The sequence below is a fragment of the Sceloporus occidentalis genome, unplaced genomic scaffold (assembly GCF_023333645.1).
Source record: "Sceloporus occidentalis isolate IW3139 unplaced genomic scaffold, rSceOcc1.0.p SCAF_174, whole genome shotgun sequence".
Classification (NCBI taxonomy): Eukaryota; Metazoa; Chordata; class Lepidosauria; order Squamata; family Phrynosomatidae; genus Sceloporus; species Sceloporus occidentalis.
The window spans coordinates 1,430,740-1,449,067 of NW_028317154.1; the positions used below are offsets into that span (position 1 = coordinate 1,430,740).

At 42.4% G+C, this 18,328-nt stretch overlaps 2 protein-coding genes across 2 annotated transcripts; both read left to right on the top strand.

Annotated features, from left to right (window-relative positions):
• On the top strand, positions 1 to 2,412 carry LOC149279241 (N-acetylmuramoyl-L-alanine amidase-like). The gene is made up of 3 exons (XM_089501404.1): positions 1 to 880; positions 1,402 to 1,612; positions 2,109 to 2,412. Exons 1-3 carry the CDS (start codon positions 1 to 3, stop codon positions 2,410 to 2,412), a joined length of 1,395 nt encoding a protein of 464 aa, XP_089357530.1.
• A 3,272-nt stretch (positions 2,413 to 5,684) lies between these two features.
• Positions 5,685 to 15,847, top strand: LOC149279242 (RAS protein activator like-3-like). Its single transcript, XM_089501443.1, has 13 exons — positions 5,685 to 5,694; positions 5,982 to 6,091; positions 6,540 to 6,618; positions 7,118 to 7,170; positions 7,838 to 7,911; positions 8,970 to 9,090; positions 10,421 to 10,519; positions 11,844 to 12,368; positions 12,451 to 12,595; positions 14,177 to 14,321; positions 14,630 to 14,866; positions 15,347 to 15,548; positions 15,740 to 15,847. Exons 1-13 carry the CDS (start codon positions 5,685 to 5,687, stop codon positions 15,845 to 15,847), a joined length of 1,908 nt encoding a protein of 635 aa, XP_089357569.1.
• Positions 15,848 to 18,328: the final 2,481 nt, after the last annotated feature.

Here is an 18,328-nt window from a genome sequence, read left to right on the forward strand (position 1 = left end):
ATGAAGATGGACACCTTTCTTGCCCTTGTCCAAGACATAGAATTAAGCTTAACAGAATCTTCAGCTCTGGCCGTGGCTAAGATTCTGCTCCATGTTGTCACCCCTCCATTCCGCTCAGAGGTTCTATCGGACAGACAAGCCGCTCTCGCCCATGTCCTGCTGGCTCACAAGATTGTGGAGTCAAATGAAACGGGGTGGCATGAGCTAGGAGTAGTATTGGCCCCTGATGGTAGCACTGTGGCACTGAGGCCTTTTCTTGGGGCAGTGGTTAACGGTTGGAGTGATGACTTCCTATGTGAGTCTGCAATCAAGAATGAGGAATCTGGGCACACCGTTACTGAAACCCAGGCAAATAATGTTTGTGCCCAGTGGTCAAGTTCTCACTATCAGCAAGGAATAAGCTCAGTGTCAGACCACAAGGACCACCCTGCCACATTAGCCACTTCATTAGGAGTGGCCTTCCTTGCTTCTGGAGTTGCCCTTGAACAACCGCTAGAACTGATTGATGGTTGCTGGGACTCCTTGTCTTCTCCCTGTTCTTTCCAGCTTCAAGCCATTGCCGAAAGAGGTCTGACACTTGCCTATCTCAACGGTGCCGTGGACGGTACCTTACTTGGGAAAAGTTTAAGAAATGAATCAGAGGGCCTGCATTTGAGTGCCCTCATTCAGCAATTTTACTGGGGGAAGCCTGCCAAAAGTGCTTTTAGAAGGCAAGAATTTCAAAGCCTGATCCAAGAAGACAATATGGAAGCGGCAATACGTAAAGCGATTTATTGCTTCGGAAAGTCCAGGGCAGGCTGCAGCCTACACAGTATAACAGATCATCAGCTTGACAAAGTTGCTGCTACAGCAGCGAGGGAATTTGAGCAACATTATCTAGGTAACTATTACCAGATGCATAAAGTTCTGTATTCAAGTAGGGGGTTCAGTAGTGGAGCACCATTCGGAATGTTCAGATATTATTAAATTATACCAGAGTCAGCTCCAAATTGTCTTCTCATTCACCTTCATGTTGGTCTCAACATCTTGAACCTCAGATGTGATCTCTGGGTAGGTCTGGATTCCAACCACGCAGGAACTTTATCTGTATCTAGAAATGAATCCTAGAGAACAGTCTCTGCCAAGCCCCCTAATTCTCCATCCTAGAATTCCTAGTGATTAAGTTCATGTTGTAGCCCAGATATTAAAGATTATAAAGTTATGTCTGGCTGTTGTTACCACCCTTGACAACAAGAGCTTTTAGGACTACAATATTGGCTATTTTAAATAAATTCAGGTCCTGGGAGTATGCGGTATTTTATGTGTTCTCTCTTCCTCTACTAATTTATATTTGATAGCACCTAACTCATCCTCCAGTTTTTTTTTTGTTTAGTATTTTGTTATAATGTGTTCTCTTTACAGACTGTCCTGCAATAATACCTCGTTGTATGTGGGAGGCCAAGCCATATAAGGGGACCCCCACGTTCCTGAAACTCCCTCTTGCTCAAATCTACATCCATCATACCTACACACCCTCACAGCCATGCACCTCCTTCAAGGACTGTTGTGCTGATATGCGAAGCATGCAGGACTTTCATCAGCAGGACAGAGGCTGGGATGACATTGGGTACAGGTAGGAAACTGAAGTACACGTTAAGACTAGATGCTGGAAAACGATATGTGAACTACATACTGTTTGATCTGTTCCTGAGTGCCCACCCCACTATACGGGTCGATGGTCTAGAATGGTCAAAGCCCAGCCAAGCTTCATTATGGTCCTGTCTTCACATACTTGAGATGACTCTTCATAAAGAGGTGCCAGTTCGTCCTCGCTGCTGAGGCCATAGGAAGGCATAAGAGATTATTTGTGGTTAGTGGCAGGGGTAATATGCTTGGTGTTCTGGAATCATCTTGTTGACGAACAAGAACTCATTCTTGTATGCCAGCAGAGCCTAGAGCAGGGGTTATAAACTCTGGTCTTCAAAGCCTGACAGTTCATGTTTTCAGTCTTCTCTCCAGCATTTTGGCCATTGGTCCAAACGCCTCCATCCAAGGATGTGAAAGGAACGAGATACAAGTTCCAGAGCCAGGGAGGGAACTTAATATCATTTAATTTGTATTTTTTTTAGCTTTGTGGTTGGATCAGATGGGTACCTATATGAGGGAAGAGGCTGGCTCTGGGTTGGAGCCCACACTAAGGGCCATAATTCCATTGGTTATGGGGTGAGCTTCATTGGAAACTTCACCAGTTTACTGCCTGAGGAAAGAATACTGAGTTTGGTGAGGGATCGCTTCCTACAGTGTGCAGTCAGTTCTGGATACGTCTCCTCCAACTACACAGTGTGGGGTCACCGGCAACTGGTGGACACCTCTTGTCCAGGAGATTTCTTGTACAACGATATCAAGAGCTGGAAGAACTTTAAGGTAACTTAAGCCATTGACCATAGTTCTGCGTTACTAGTCAACTGTACCTTGGTGTGACCATCTCCAATTAGGTTTAGGGGCTAAAATAAAGGACCCATGAAGAAAGCTATGAATGCTAAGGCATTCCAAGTGGGCATTCACACACTGTCAGTGTATTCTACCCGAGCGTCATGGTTGAACCCATAAGTCTAGTTCCCAAGCCGGCTAGGTAGCCAAAGGGGAAAGCAAGGAAAAGGTTATAGCATCCATGCAAACTAGGCACTGGGATTCTGCGGGAGCTTAAATATTACTGAATATTACAGATTTAATATAATGAATTAAATCTAACATAAAAAGGTGACATGCATGTTCCTGCAAGCATACGTTTTATTTAGTGCATACTGAGAAGTAAAAACTACATATAACTCACCTTCCAATGAAAGAGACAGTGGCCCCATAGGGATAAACCTCAATGAAACCCCTGTATGTGTGCTCCTGAATAGAAGTAGTATTTGCTATACGTGTAAGATGGGGATGTTCAATGTACAGTAACTGTGTAAGATAATATATACAGAGTATACCTATTATTACAAGCATGAGATACATACTACTAAGTATAACTGGATTATCATATATCATATATATATGCTATATAGAATGTATTTTTTCTTTCTAGGGCACATGAAGAGTTTTCCATCTGCCGTGTACCAGCCTCTGTCTTGTCCAATAAAGTTTGGTTTTGAGTTTTTGTTGTCGTTCTTCAATTTAGTTTTTGGGTTATCACAAAATTGCATGACAATGCTCGTCGCCTGCCATTGGCCCTGTGTATAGCTCTCTGAGGTTGTCAGAGCAAACTGTAAACCTCATCTTTCCTGTTTGAGAAAGAGAGGTTCGGTGGAAGAGACAAGATAGACAGACAGCGAAAGAAGGGGGAGAAAAAATTTGGGTAAATAGAGAAAAGACTGGCAGGAAGAGACAGACAAGCAGACCAGGCGAGTGTGCGGTGGAGAGAGGTCGGAGAAGCAAGCGTTTTGAAGGTTCATACATACACAGGAGTGGGAGGAAGCTGAAGGACCAGAGAAAAAGCAAAAACAGCTTATAAAAGGACTGAAAAGACATCTATTGGGGACAGAAGACTGAGAAGTAATCATTAGTGTAATGGAGGAACCCTGTGAAATCACTGAAGCTCCAGACACTTCTCCACCACAGCAACCTACCATTGGCTCTTACCAATGGAAGACAGACGGGCGAAAGCGCAGTGTTTGGGGTCGATTGAAAGGATGGAGGCATTCACAAACTTCACAGGTCAAGGATTCACGGGGACCACATAAAAGGTTCTCCCTATTTAAGAAGGAAAGAGATGCAGCAGAGCCCCGAACCAACAGCTTTGTTCATTATTTGCACTCTGTAACACAGAAACTAGAAAGAAAGAAGGAGACCTGTCAACAGCCAGAGACGGTGGAGGGTGAGTAGTTAGTGTATGAAGGGACCTCTCCTTTCTCAGTCCCTTACTAAAATATTCCGCACGGTCAGTACTCGGCCATCATATGCCATCATACACTTCAGCACGGCATTTTAGTCTTGGTACTATAATCCTACAACTAACACCACTTATGACTTATACCTAAGGACGCTTCTACACTTACTAAAACTAAGCCAATTTGGTGAAGGTGATAGATTTTGTGGCTAACAGTTATCTTCTTCGGGCATGGTATATTACGATATTATTATATGTCTGAAGAACAAAACTAAGTAGACTTGAAAGCTTGCAAACTTATGCAATGTAGTTACCCAATAGAGGTATCATCTTTATCAATCTTGACTTTTGCTATAGAAACCTATACATGTGTTGATCGTCTGATTTGATGCCTTTCATAATACTAGATCACTGCTGAAATCCCTGCTTGAACACAGGTAACCTGATAACCTCCTGATAACCACCCTTGATTTTCTCAAGGATGGTTATTAGAACTATTTGGTTGATATTTAGTCACTACATAGAATCTGTGTGATGGGCTATTAAAGGTTTAATATTTTTTAGAATGTCCCCCGCTTGTGATCTATATTATGAGGTCATAGCGAGAGCAGGCAGAGGCTTTGTGAGCCATGATGCCATCCTGCTTGTAAGAAGGGCAGACGCTGTTTGAGACGCTGCACGCCTCTTTCCTTGCTGTAACGATGTGGTTTTATTAAACGGAAATATTAACTTGTTTCCTGTTTTACACAGTCATGGTTTTGGTACATGCAGGATATATTATACAGTATAGTGTCTGCTATTTTCACAAAGTATATAAAAAAAAGGAATATTCCTTGGCTTTCTATAAGCAAGCGTGCTCCGGACTTATCAATTCATTATGATGGGCCAACCCTGGCAGGTTTCTCTAGCAAGAAGGGATGAGTTGGCCTTGTATAATGTGGAAGTCAATGGGTTATACATGATACAGGGCCAGCCATGCTTTACCTGCAGCAGAAGCTCCCTCCAGTTGGACCTTCATAATGTATAGCGAAGCCAATGCGTTTAAACCACAACTCTCCTGTAAACTCTCACATCAACTCTACCTTTAGTTAATAGACCCCTTTCTAATTGGGGTGACACGTTGATAGCTCATCAGAAAGATTATTGTGGTGACTCGTCAACCGTGGTTTTAATAATGGCCCTAAAAACAGGAAGGAAAGATGTTCTGACATACTTATCAGCTGTATACAGATTGATACCGATGAGATAAGCACCCGTTGGAATGTTTCTACATCATTAAATCAGAGGAGAATATGAAGTCCGCTTTAGACTGTGTGACCCTGAGATTCTGCCCCTCCTGTTAAGTGCAAATATAAAAATATGATTAAATCACTGCCATATATCCTCCCAACAAAGTCGTATAGCATCAGTGCCCGATTTGGCACATTAGGTGCACGCCTATGAGCCCTCGGTGCTTTATCGGAGGATCCGGCCACATTGGATCTACAGTCGCAGCTTGCCCAAAGTGTAAGAAGTGGAGCCACACACCTGGCATGATCTTGTGCGTGTTTTTATCAGGGAGTACTCTAGAACGTTAATCCAGCACCGTTGAGCACACTCACAAGTGTCCCCCTTTATCCCGCTGATGTCCCTCTTTCCTAGTAGCCCGGAATGTTTGCTGGATAGGAATGTTCTATATTCCTAAAAGTAACAATAATGCGCACGCAATGGGTTTATAAAACAATTGTGTAATTACCAATAAGTCACAAGGTGACCTAAAAAGCCTCGGTAAAACTCACCCCTAACCATAGCTCTAGTGCAACCCCTAGAACTTTGGAGAGTTGCAATGTTAGGAGGTATGGTATAGAAGGTTGGCACTTGTGGAGTTGCTCATCTCAACGTTGATAATAACATTTGTATAGATATTTGGTTATCGTGGCTTCCAGGACACCTAATAGTGGAAAGAGTTGCCTTTTGATTTCGATGTGGACTCACAAACAGCTTTTGAGTTGCGACATATAGACAGCCTTAGGGGTATTTGATGAAGGGCAAAACTCCGACCTTAAATTAATGCGTACGCTTTTTATATTTATGTAATAAACATCTGCACTGCCTTATGAATACATTACTTCCATTCTACTAGATTCCCCCCAGTCCTCGGTTCGTCAGCATACTCCGGACGTACCTGTGTGGGACGTGTCAAACTTCTCCTTGGTGGACGGATGTCTAATGCTCACAAGAGGAGAGGAACAGGTAAGAGCCGTGTTAGGTGCACGATGGGCATGGGAAATATATCACGTCATATGTTATAAGGACTACAGTATATGTACAATGTTACAGTGAGGATGTGTTAGTGAATTAATGTTAGAGCGAGTTTGCATGTTAGTATGTATGCGTGTTATGGGGTGCCACTAACCCTAGCCTCACCCTTACTTATGGAAGGATTTGCTGAAGGGAGAGGCATGGGGGGGCACAGGCTTTAAGTCTGTACTGGACCCCAGGATTTCTGAGGGTGGTCTTGCCTATTGCTGAGACGCAACAATGAACTATAATGATTCTTAATGTCCTAGAGATCTCATTCTTTCGACCCGAAGGAGACTTTCAAGATTTTGATATATTTTTAGCTGATGTTTTTTGGTTGTTGAGAAGATAAGTGCAGTATTCCTCAAAGAACACAAGACAGATCCTCTGCTTCTTTCAGGATGCTTTCAGCATCAGGAGCCGGACAGGCAGCTGTGTGTTGAGTAATGGGGCGGCTCAACTTGGCCAAGTGGAAGCAGGTAAGTGACACTTAACACACTAAGGAACGCTCTTCCTGGACATTGTGGCTCGAAAAATATGTAAGAAAAAGTCCTTTTAGAAGCTTGGCGTGGTTTGGAATAAAAAATGTTAGTTGAAAAAGATGCTTTATTTATTACGGTCTAGCAGATGTGTTGTAAGGAGGAATCTTACGTTTTTACCACTTCCTTCCTGCAGGAAATAGCTGATACTAGAATTCTTTATCTACTTCTAGAGTTGTGACGATTTGTATCTGTTTCCTTTAGAAACACATACCTATACGATAATGGAGAGATATACTGTAGTCAAAACCCATATAAATGCATAATCAACACTCTTTCATAGAAAAAAATGGCTTGAGAAAAGGAAGGTATTTGAGAAAAAAAATTTACAATCTGTGGCTTTGTTTTGTTCTTTATTTTTAGAATTTTGCCGTTATTAATTTATACATCAAAATTTCGATATTCTTTAAATACTGAATTTGGTTTGGTTTAATTGCAGACATTTTCACTGATGGACACTTGGATTCAAAAAATCAGTTTAATAATGTCAAGGTAAGTACATGTTTTTTTTATATTCATTATTTACATCATGCTTGCATTAATGTCGTTCTTGTATGAGAAGCTCTGGTCCAAACACGCTGCTTTTCCCAAGTTCCATTGGGTTGCTTTTTTTTCCCTCAAATTGTTGCTTTCACTTTTCTCAGATCCTACATTTTATCGTTTTATTCGCTAAATAAATATTGCATTGCGTTTATATTTCGTTCTTGGTCAATTATTTTTTGACAACGGATTTTGTTTCGTGCCCTTTCGCTTCAGACGAAATTCAAAGGGTTGGTTTTATTTCCTAAATGAAATTCATTCTCACACACTCTCATTCATTCTCTCACACGCTCTCTCAATGTCTCCCTAATGTCTCCAACAACTGCCTTCATTTCAATGTAACATTGGCTTGGTCAGTAATGATCCAGCTATTTCCACTTCTACACTTAAAGTGGACCTTTATCATACTATAATACCGGTGCAATACCGGTCACTTGGGATATGGTTTGGTTGCCAATTAGAAAATCTTCAGTCAACCATTAAAATGTGACCAAGACCCAATTTGCTTTTTGGGGGATCGGGCTGTGGATGGATAAAGAAGTGAGATGGTCAGAAACTCTGCCTCATAAAATACATTTGTAAATAACTCTAAATACTAATTCTTTAATGATCCTCTCAGGGTTTGATTCTGAAGAGGAAAAAAAAGAAGAACAGAAATAAAACAAGTACTTCATCATTACAACAAGAGGAGAGGTAACTAAGCTGCATGTTGTATTGCAGTCTAAGGATTTCAGAGTTTACAAAGGGGGTCTTTACATTTTACCTTAAGGCTACAAGTATCCCAGCTGATAATAGGTCCTCAAGGACAGTCCTATCATCCCAAAGCCAGTAATGTCATAAATAGAACCCTTGCTTGAGTACAGGTGATCCCATTAAGAACACAAATATATAGTAGACATACAGAATCTGCACCATGAGCTGTTAAAGTGCTTATATTTTTAAGGGTTTCAGCATCAGCTCATTTACAAAGTATCAAGGTACAGAACCCACACTTTTTATTCAAATATAACGCCAACATGGTGGACACTTTACGTTCAGTAGTCATGGTGCTAACAGTTTTGTAATTTTCTACATAGTCACTCAGCACTCAGCCTCTTGGTGCTCTCTATTTCTCTGTGAAACACTCTGAAGTTCCACTTGGCTCCATTCATTACAGCTCGGTCTACCAAGCCAGCAAGTCATTGGCATGTCTTCAAGGGGCAGGCTGGTCCAAAGGGGAGCATTTGCCCCCTGAGCTGGTCCATCAAACAGGGCAAGTCCGTCTTGGAACAGACCACTCGTAGTAAAGGAGGGGTCCGACTGAGGTGTTATAATGAGTATATTTTAGTAAGAATGTGAGTGTGTGTAGTGGGACTGTTGGTGTGTATGTGCATGAAAGGGAGTGTAAGTGTGTATGTTGGAGTGATTGTGAATGTGTTAGTGTAAGTATGTGTGTGCTAAAGCAGATGTTACCAGGGTGCGAGGGGCCAGCGAGGGAGGGACCTTGGATTTACCTGTCCACGAGGCCAGAAGATGCCAGATCTCCCCTGCCTTCATCCCTGACTTTAAGGAATACATCGTTAGGAGGTTGACAGTTCCTTGCACCTTCACAAAACTGCTTGTTTCAAGAAAGGAATCTGTGAAACAAGCATTTCTCTACTGATGCTTGTTAAAAGGGGGACATTACTGTCCACTATTCTGTGTTGTGAAGCACCAACATTCTAAGCTTGTTCCTTGTCATTTACTGTTATTGTGGGCCACTTTTAACACAGAAGTGTGAACGGATCGCGGGAATCCCTGAATTGCATCGAAATTTTTGACCTGGCCAACGAGAAGGACGTCATAGTAAGAGCACTACACAGCAGTATCCGGGGGGAACGCTACTGCTTTGAGGTAACGGAACCCCTGTATTACTCCCCTGCTCATTTGGGTTGACTTGCTCATACGTGTAATTAGGTCCAATTCATTAAAACGCACACATTTGGCTGCGTTCTGTCAATGGCAAATTTCTGTTTCAGAAAAGGTTTAAAATGTATAGATCCAAATAAGTATGTAAGGGAAAAAATCATATATATATAACTCCAAGCTGTATAAACTTGAAGGCTTATGCCATTTAAGCATATCAGGTGATGTGTATTTGTGTAATGAAGAAGGTTGTGGCCTAGGGAGGTGAACACCCTATGTCAAGGTGTGCATAATTACCAGGCAGCTTCATTTTCTCAAAATAGGCAGAAAAGGAGATTAAGCTGACTCTGAAAGGTCAAAATTCATAAAAAGTCTTTCAGAGGGATGCAGCACTCTTGAAATTGCTAAGATATTGGAGCGTGATCGCAGAACCATCATTTTGTTGCAAATAGTCAACAGGGTCGCAAGAAACGCATTGAAAAAAGACACAAATTAACCGCCAGAGATTTGAGAAGAATCAAACATGAAGCTACCAGGAAGCCATTATCCCCCAGTGCCGTCATATTCCAGAAGTGCAACCTACCTGGAGTGTCCAGAAGTACGAGGTGTTCAGTGCTCAGAGACATGGCCACGGTACGGGAGGCTGAAACCCGACCACCACTGGACATGACACACCAGTTGAAACGCCAAGACTGGGCCAAGAAATATCTGAAGACAGGTCAAAGGTTTTATGGACTGATGAGATGAGAGTGACTGTGGCTGGATGAGCAATGGGCACAGATCTCCACTTCGACTCAGACCCCAACAAGGTGGAGGAGGGGTACTGGTACTGCTTACACCAGTGGCCGCTCCTTTTTGGAAATTTTTTTGTCAGGTGGAGTCCGGATAAAAGGGTAACAACTTAGACATAAATTAGGATTCCAATGCATTCTGCTCAATTGGGACAATGGAAAGTGAAGGAAAATTTGCATGAAATATTGTGCTAAACCAGTGCTAGAAAGTATACCTCTGAATAACTTTAAAAAAATAAACATTAAATAATTATAATAACACTAGTGATATATGGTTTTTCAGTGCTTTATTTTATTATGACTTTATCTCAGGTAATAGTTTCGTATTGAACGTGAGGAACAGTGGGGAGCTTTTCAATCTCCACTGTAAGTCAAGTTCTACTTGTTCTATTGTGGCCTATGTATAAAAATGGTTCTAATGCAAAGAAAATCCAATTGGCTTTTATGGTGATTAGTTCGCTTGTAAAACATGAGAATAATCCTTATTTTAAAAAATATCCTATATTAGTTTTTTTGTTTCTACTTAGGTGATCACTGCAAACGGAAGTCGCTGCTTTGGTTGTACCTCAGTCCAGGAACGTGATCGTTGGATTGAAAATCTTCGCAGAATTGTCCAACCAGACAAGGTTTGACCAAAAAAACATTTTGACAAATTTTTTCTTCTTTTTTTTGGTACATTTGTTTTCGGACAACGAATTTCGTTTCCTGCCCTTTCGGTTCTGACGAAAGTCTGAGGGCATTTTACATTTCGAAATTAAATTCGTTGTCACTCACCCTCACTTGGTCTTTGACACTCTCTCATACTCTCACTCATGCTCTCTCACACTCTCTTACACTCTCATTTACTCTCTGAATGTCTCCCTGCCTTCTTCACCAACCGCTTTAGTGTCCTTATCACCTTCTTCTCTCAATCTTCTTCTTCTTCTTTCTTCATCCGATGCTCCTTGTGTCTTCATTCTTCATCTTCTCTGTGGACATGGTCTCGGGGTGAACTTTATGGGTGGAGCCTCCGGAATCCCTGTCAGTATGCAGTAGTTCACCAGGAGGCCGGAATAACAAAGACAGATTCGCTGAGAAAGAGAAGCATTTTTGCGCTTTTCTTTCTCAGTGAGTCTATCTGCACTATTAGGCCTCTCTGTGCGGAAGTTCACCAGGAGGCCATGACCACGGAGAAGAAGACAAAGAAAGAAGACACAAGGAGCAGCAGATGAAGGAAGAAGACAGAAAATAGAAGAACAACAAGAAGATGCAAGAAAATAAGTAGAGACAAAGGGATGAGAGAGAGTGAATGAGAGTGTGGGAGAGAGTGAGTGAAGCACTTTTTCTTTGTTTTTAAAGATTTGTATGCACACATTTCATCCGAATGCACACGTCTAAGTGTTCTAGTCATTGCAAGCAACTCAATTAAAAAAATAAACGCAAGTAACACAAAGCTCATCCCAGGATTTGTTGACAATGTGCAGGATAATTTGAGGGGCAATTTGTTTTTGGTGAAATCATTTTAAAAACATGCACACTACTTTTCTCTACCTACCTTCCAAGTAACACTAAATGTGTCTGGCATCTATTTGCTTGTTTGTTGTTCTCTCTGAAAGCTGAGATATGAGTTAATATCCCGGAGGTCTGTCACTGCACAGGGACCTCAGGGAGAAATGCGAAAGGAATTGTGAAAAAGGCAATCTGAATTTAAAATCTGTGGGCCAACTCGTTCTCCCTGATTTTATAGTTCCACTGGAGACCACTGCAAGCTTTTTCTGGCATCTATAGAATATTCTTCACTGATCTTGTTCTAACTTTAGAATTCTTTAGAATCTAATAACTTTAGAATGTAGAATTCACTAATTCTAGCCTATAGAATCACATTCTATGATCATGTTGAAGCCTCCTCTAATTTTCTATAAGCCTGAATGTAAAAGTCTTTTTTTGTAATTTACACTTTATCTTTATCAGGATAATTATGAACACGAAGAATGTTCCCTCAGCCTGTGGATCCATGAAGCAAAGGGCCTCTCTCACTCAGGTCCTGCTTCTCGTTCCCGTTATTTCTGTGAGGTCCACCTGGATGGCGCTTTGTATGGACGTACCTCAAGCAAGACAGCCGAGTCTGGGGTGGTATTCTGGAGCGAAAGCTTTAACTTGAGAGATCTGCCCTCTGCCCGAGGTCATGTGGCTATTCACCTTCTTCGGGAAGGGAAGGAGGCTACCGGGGTAGGCACTGTAACACTGGCACTGGAAGGAATGAAGGATGGTGTGGAAAGATGGGTTCCACTAGGAGGAGAGCTGACATTAAGACTAAGGGGCAGATACAGGAGGCTCCGTGTTCTACCTATGGTGCAGTACAAAGAGTTTGCAGAGTATCTCACGTGGAGGTATCTCTTGTTTAGCAAAGCGATGGAGCCAATTCTGAGTGCTCGCGAAAAAGAAGAGCTGGGAAGGTCATTGGTCTATGTCCTGCAGAGCACCGGTCAAGCTAAGGTCAGATGTTAATGTGTGTTGCTCTGGCCGATTCCACCACTTTGTCTGGTACTGTTTTCATTTTGCATCACTGTGTCCTTAGGAGTTTCTGGTGGAGCTTGGGGTGGCAGAGATCTCTCGTTATGATGTCCAAGACTCATTAATATTCCGAGAAAACACTATTCTCACCAAAGCTATTGAGGAGTACATGAAGATGGTGGGACAGACTTATCTCCTGGAGACGTTGGGTGAGGAATAGAAATTTGTTTGCTTTGGGAGGAATTTGGATTTGCTTTCTATAATATCAAACAGCATCGTTTTTTTACAGCGTGAGCATAAGACTATTTTATTTGTGCTATGCTAGACCTTAATACCGTATTTGCTCGATTATAAGACGACCCTGATTATAAGACGACCCCCCAAATCTGAATATTAATTTAGGAAAAAAAGAAAAAGCCTGAATATAAGACGACCCTATAGGAGAAAAGTTTTACCAGTAAATGTTAATTCATCTAAACTATTTTTTTTAATAAAAGCTATGATTGAGAAAAATATTTTGGTTTTTTTTCCTTCTATTTTCCAACCTGCCCCCCAGTTATGCACATCTGCCCCAGAAATGCCTTATACCCCCTATATGTCACTGTGCCCCATGATATGCTTTTTAACCCTCTAAATGCCACTGTGCCCCATGATATGCCTTTTAACCCTATATGCCACTGTGTCCCATGATATGCCTTTTGACCCCCTATGTGCCACTCTGCCTCCAGAAATGCCTTATACCCCTATATGCCACTCTGGCATTTAGAGGGTTAAAAGGCATATTATGGGGAAGAGTGGCATATAGAGAGGTTTAAGGCATTCAGGAGGCAGAGTGGCATATAGAGGGTTAAAAAGGCATTTCTGGAGGCAGAGTGGCATTAAGGGGGTTAAATGGCATTTCACAGAGCACTCTGCCTCCAGAAATGCCTTATGCCCCCCATTTAACACTCCCCCGCCCCCCCCCAAACTTACCGGTGCTTCTGACTTCCCCGTCATGTAGCCGGGGCAGCGTGTAGATCCCACGCACTTACGCTGCAGCCGGAAGGAGGCGTGGCTAGCAGCGGGGGTTGTCTGCGTCCATCGCGCAGACCTTCCCCGACTGTCAGAGATCAGAGTTCCCCACACCGGTGCGGCACCGGCGGGGAACTCTGATCTCTGACAGCCGGGGAAGGTCTGCGCGATGGACGCAGACAACCCCCGCTGCCAGCCACACCTCCTTCCTGCTGCAGCGGAAGTTGTCTACGCGAATCGCGGAGACATCTACACGCTGCCCCAGCTACACACCGGGGACTCAGAAGTACCGGTAAGTGGGGCGGGGGGGGGGGGACAGGAGGATCCAGGTCCCCTGCAGCTGCGGGGGATCTGGATCTTAGTCGTCTCATAGTCAGACCTATTTGAGGTCTGATTATAAGACGACCCCGATTATAAGACGAGGGGTATTTTTCAGAGCATTTGCTCTGAAAAAAACATCGTCTTATAATCGAGCAAATACGGTACTAGGACCACATCTGGTACAGCAATAGTGAGAGGTGTTATGGGGGTTATTGACATTATGTGCATTAGTAAACTGGACATTAATGTCTAAATATATATCTGTCATTGAATAAAATTGATAGGAGATTTGTGAAATTTTGTGAACTGATACATGCTATTTAAATATATGGGTTTTTTTAAACGCAACCATTCTATGGGTTTTGCAAACAAATTATACTTACAGTACAACCGCATGCTTATCACTCATAGATTTTGCAACCAAAAAAAAAAACAACGTTCTTTTTGACTTTTTTTAGGTCCGTTTGTAACACGACTCTATGCCTCGGAGGACAGCCATGAAGTTGACCCATTGCGTTGCTCTCCAGAAGACTTAAGTGAGAACAGGAGTCATCTGTGGAGTAGCTGTGAAGAAGCTTTACAAAGTATCTTGCAGTCTCAGAGGTGAGATTTCCTTCTGCTACAGAAGTTTGCAGAAAATAATAGCGAGACACATGGAAAAGTATATGAAAGTACATCATCCATTGATAGTTCCTACTTCTCTCTCTTACTCTCTGTTACTATGACTTTTTTGCTCCAGGTGCCTCTCTTTCTCATACTCCTGTCTTGTTCCGTCGAGTCCTCTCGTGCTCTTCAGGCGCCTTTTAGGGACCATCTCTTTTGGACAATGACAGTTTCATTCTGTTTTCACTTTTTTCTCATACTTCTCTCCATCTTCTAAACCTTTCTGGGTTTTTTTTTACACCTTGCAGATCATTTCCACCTGAGCTCTTGGCCGTCTTTTCTGCCTGGCAGGACAAAGTTGCCCAAAGAGGTAGACCCGAATTGGGATCCCGATTGGTCAGCGCCTGCCTCTTTCTTCGTTTCCTTTGCCCGGCTATTCTCTCCCCAAGATTATTTAATCTCTCTCCAGAACATCCGCATCCTCTTGCAGCTCGAGCACTGACTCTGGTGGCTAAGGTCCTACAAAATCTGGCCAACTTTACAAGGTGAAAAATATTGTGCTTTCTTCACCGTTTTCTACCTTTTTCGAGAGACTTGTAAATTCACTTTAAGAGGGTACACTTTCCTTTGAAGCAATATAAAGGGTAGTTTGAATATATCTCACCATAGAAATAATTGGTACCCATTGGCGTGTATAAAAAATCTCTGAGGAAGCTTTGCCATAACTTTTGAATCAATTGTATTGTTTTCATTTGGCATCAAAGAGGGTAGTACAAAGAGGGTAGCAAATAAGAGGAACAACCTCCCAGCAGAAGCGGTAAATGTTAATATAGTGAGGGAATTTAAACATACATAGGATAGGAATAGGGCTATACTGGTAACACAAAACCAAGCATCGATCAAGGTTTGGGGATAAAAAAACAAGCAGACTTGATGAGCTGGATAGTTTCTATCTGTTGGCATATTCTATCTTTCTAAATAATCCTAGCCCTTGATCGATTTCATGTATTGACTGAAATCAACAGGTTTGGGGAAAAAGAGGATTACATGGCATTCATGAACGGTTTCCTGGAACAGTTCTGGGACCAGATGAATGACTTCCTGCTGACTGTCGCCAATCCAGACAGTGAGGTCTCCGAAGTCAATTATGAAGGCAGTGTGGACTTGGCATATGAGCTTGCGGCTCTACACTCCATGCTTTGTGGGATTTTTACTGATGTCCACCAGGTACAAAACAACTATATATAAATCTATAGCCCTATTACATTATAAAAATCTAGACCACCATCTACAAAATATATTTTAATATCTTTGTCCTATATTGGACTTTTCTCTTTGGGTAGATGGAATAGCCAGATCTCTCCCTTGGCCTGTAAAATAGAATCATCTGGTTCTATAATTCTCTTGTATTTTTTCAGCAAACAAAAGACCAGCTGGAGCCCTTACCAACAATCCTCAAGGCCCTAGCAGAGGGACAACCTGTCCCAGAATGCATCACTCAAGACCCCGTTTTCCACAACAGGTAGAGGATTCTGATTCTTTTCGGCATTCCATTCAATCACTAGGGTGCAGAGTCCACAGCAATCCCTAGTGGTCTTACAGAAAGGTGGTACCTACTACTTCTCCTTCCAATGGCTCAGCTCACGTAGTTACTGAACGTGCCAGGAAGTGAGGACAGCATGCTTACCCAGTGCTGTTGCTTACTAGCAAGGAAGCAGGCCATCAGAGGTAGGCATAGATTGACTGGTCCTTCTTGGAAGAAACCCAAGATGATGGAGCATAGAGCTCAGTACACTTGACCAAGTCAGGCATGACTACTACAGCCACCATGTTTTCCAGGTACTAGCTACACATGACTAGCTCTAATTTTTATAGGTCATTGTATTTGTATGCTTAAACTTGTTTGTATTGCAGCCAAGAGGATAGAGAGGAACCAGATTTTGTTTCACCAAGAGACATGCGTAACCTCCGCCCCCTTGTGAAGAAGAGCCAATCATTGAGTAGTTTGATGAAAGAACGTTTGGTTCCGCCCTCGAGGAGCGAAGAGAGAGAAAGGAGAAGCAGGCGTCATGTGACCCGCACACAGAGTGTCCCTGCCCAGAGAAGAGAGGGAAAGGAGCGCAGACGTAGAACAGGCACTGACACGATGGAAGAGGAAGAGCAGGATATTAGTGAGACCACTGCAAAGGTGAGAAAGAAGGAAACTGGAGGCACTCTTGTGTTATCCTCTATATAATCTAGAAATTCCAACTGTATAAGGTATATAACACAACAAACAGACTGTTCCACAGACTCTTTCCTTGTGACACAGAAACTGCCACGAATAAGAGAACCTTCTACTCTCCCAAGGAGGAAGTCTACTGTGCCCTGGTGCAGGAATGAGAACTTAGCCATCCTGGGACAACATAGGGAAGAAACCACCAAACAGGTAAATAAAACTGTGTCCTTAAATTGCACATGAGTGACATGAGTGTATTGCTGAATACAATTATAGATTATAGATCTCACCCCGTTTCTTTGTCCTGGTACTGGGTATGTGTAAATGAACCTAATCAATACCAGTAATGTATACTCATGACTAAATTGGTTAATGCCCTCCCCAGGAACTGCATCTTCAAGAGATGAGGGGGCAGATAGCGGAGAATCAGGGCAAGCAAAAGGACCTAGAGGGACAGTTACATGCTTTGGCTGAGCAAGTACAGGCTGTGCTGGGGCAACTGGCAAGAGTGGAAGAGACTCAGAAGACTTTACAGACAGAGCTGGCTGAACAGATGAGCCAAATGCTGAACAGGTTAGTCAAGGATCTCTGTTTATAACAAGGCTTAACCCCGTTGGACGGCTTTCAAATGGATGTCAATGCCACATATAGCCACTGGGTGTCTCTAGTAACAAGGACTTTAGGCAGCATTTATACCCTGACTGATGCAATGATCATACTGTCAGCCAAACCACTCTTAAAGTATGAGTCTATGCATTATAAAGGGCAAAAACAGAGCTAAACTTGCCCTGTATGATGCAAAGGGAAGGGCCACCACCTTCTGACCCAGGGAGCAGGAAAAAGCCAAGGCCTCTTGCCTCGCCAATAAGTCACATACGCACTGGCACACATGTTTACACTCTCACACTTACGCAAACTTGCATACTCACACTAACACATATACACACTCAACCTTTACACATACACACTCATGCTAGCACACTGCCATTCAAGCACACTTACACATTAATGCTCGCACTACACATTCATGCTAACACACACAGACTTATACATACAACTCTAACATGCATACATACATCCCACTGCGTTCCTGCTCCCCGGGCCGGTCCACGATTCTTCACGTTCCAACATACTTTGTTATGTGTAGTTAGAAGTTCCCATAATCCATGTACAAATCACATCACTGGCCAGCACACGTAAAGTGCTGCCCCCTGCAGTGTGCAGGTTGTATAAACTCACTGAAGGAATTCTCAATTATACAATCTACACACTACAGGGCAGCATTTTACATGTGCTGGTTGTAATTTGCAGTAAATAAATAAAACTTTTGCACAAAAAAAAAAAATGGGACAGTGATGTGAAAACATAATAACGTAATAAATAATTATCAGCAAATGTCATTAGTACCCACTTGTTTGCCAAGAAGCCCCTGGGGCCAGATCCTGTCTTCTTGCAGTCGAAGTGTGTCTGAATTAGTACTTCATGATATATGGTGAGTGAGTTTAAGGTGCAACTCTCTGATTAACGCTTATGCAAATACCCCTTTAGTGAATAAACTCTTGTGGTAACCCCCCCTGCTCTACTGTTCGAGTTGCTGGCCGTCTGTTAATGCTACTGTTTCACTGTTACCTATTCTTCTATTCTTTAGATATCAATATCCCAATCTGAATGCATCCACACTGTTATAATTGGTTGTTAATATAATTTTAATCCCGGGCAGGAGAGGAGAGCTGATGAGAATTATAGGTGCTGTTCCACTTACACAAAGCATTCATTGCATTCTTTGGCA

Bases quoted from the DNA above. Each gene is read 5' to 3' on its own strand.
- LOC149279242 (XM_089501443.1), top strand. The intron at 7,171-7,837 runs GTAAGTACATGT...TGATCCTCTCAG, and splicing joins ATCAGTTTAATAATGTCAAG to GGTTTGATTCTGAAGAGGAA. The intron at 7,912-8,969 runs GTAACTAAGCTG...CTTTTAACACAG, and splicing joins TCATTACAACAAGAGGAGAG to AAGTGTGAACGGATCGCGGG.
- LOC149279241 (XM_089501404.1), top strand. From the start codon at position 1: ATGAAGATGGACACCTTTCTTGCCCTTGTCCAAGACATAGAATTAAGC. The intron at 881-1,401 runs GTAACTATTACC...TTCTCTTTACAG, and splicing joins ATTTGAGCAACATTATCTAG to ACTGTCCTGCAATAATACCT. The intron at 1,613-2,108 runs GTAGGAAACTGA...TATTTTTTTTAG, and splicing joins TGGGATGACATTGGGTACAG to CTTTGTGGTTGGATCAGATG.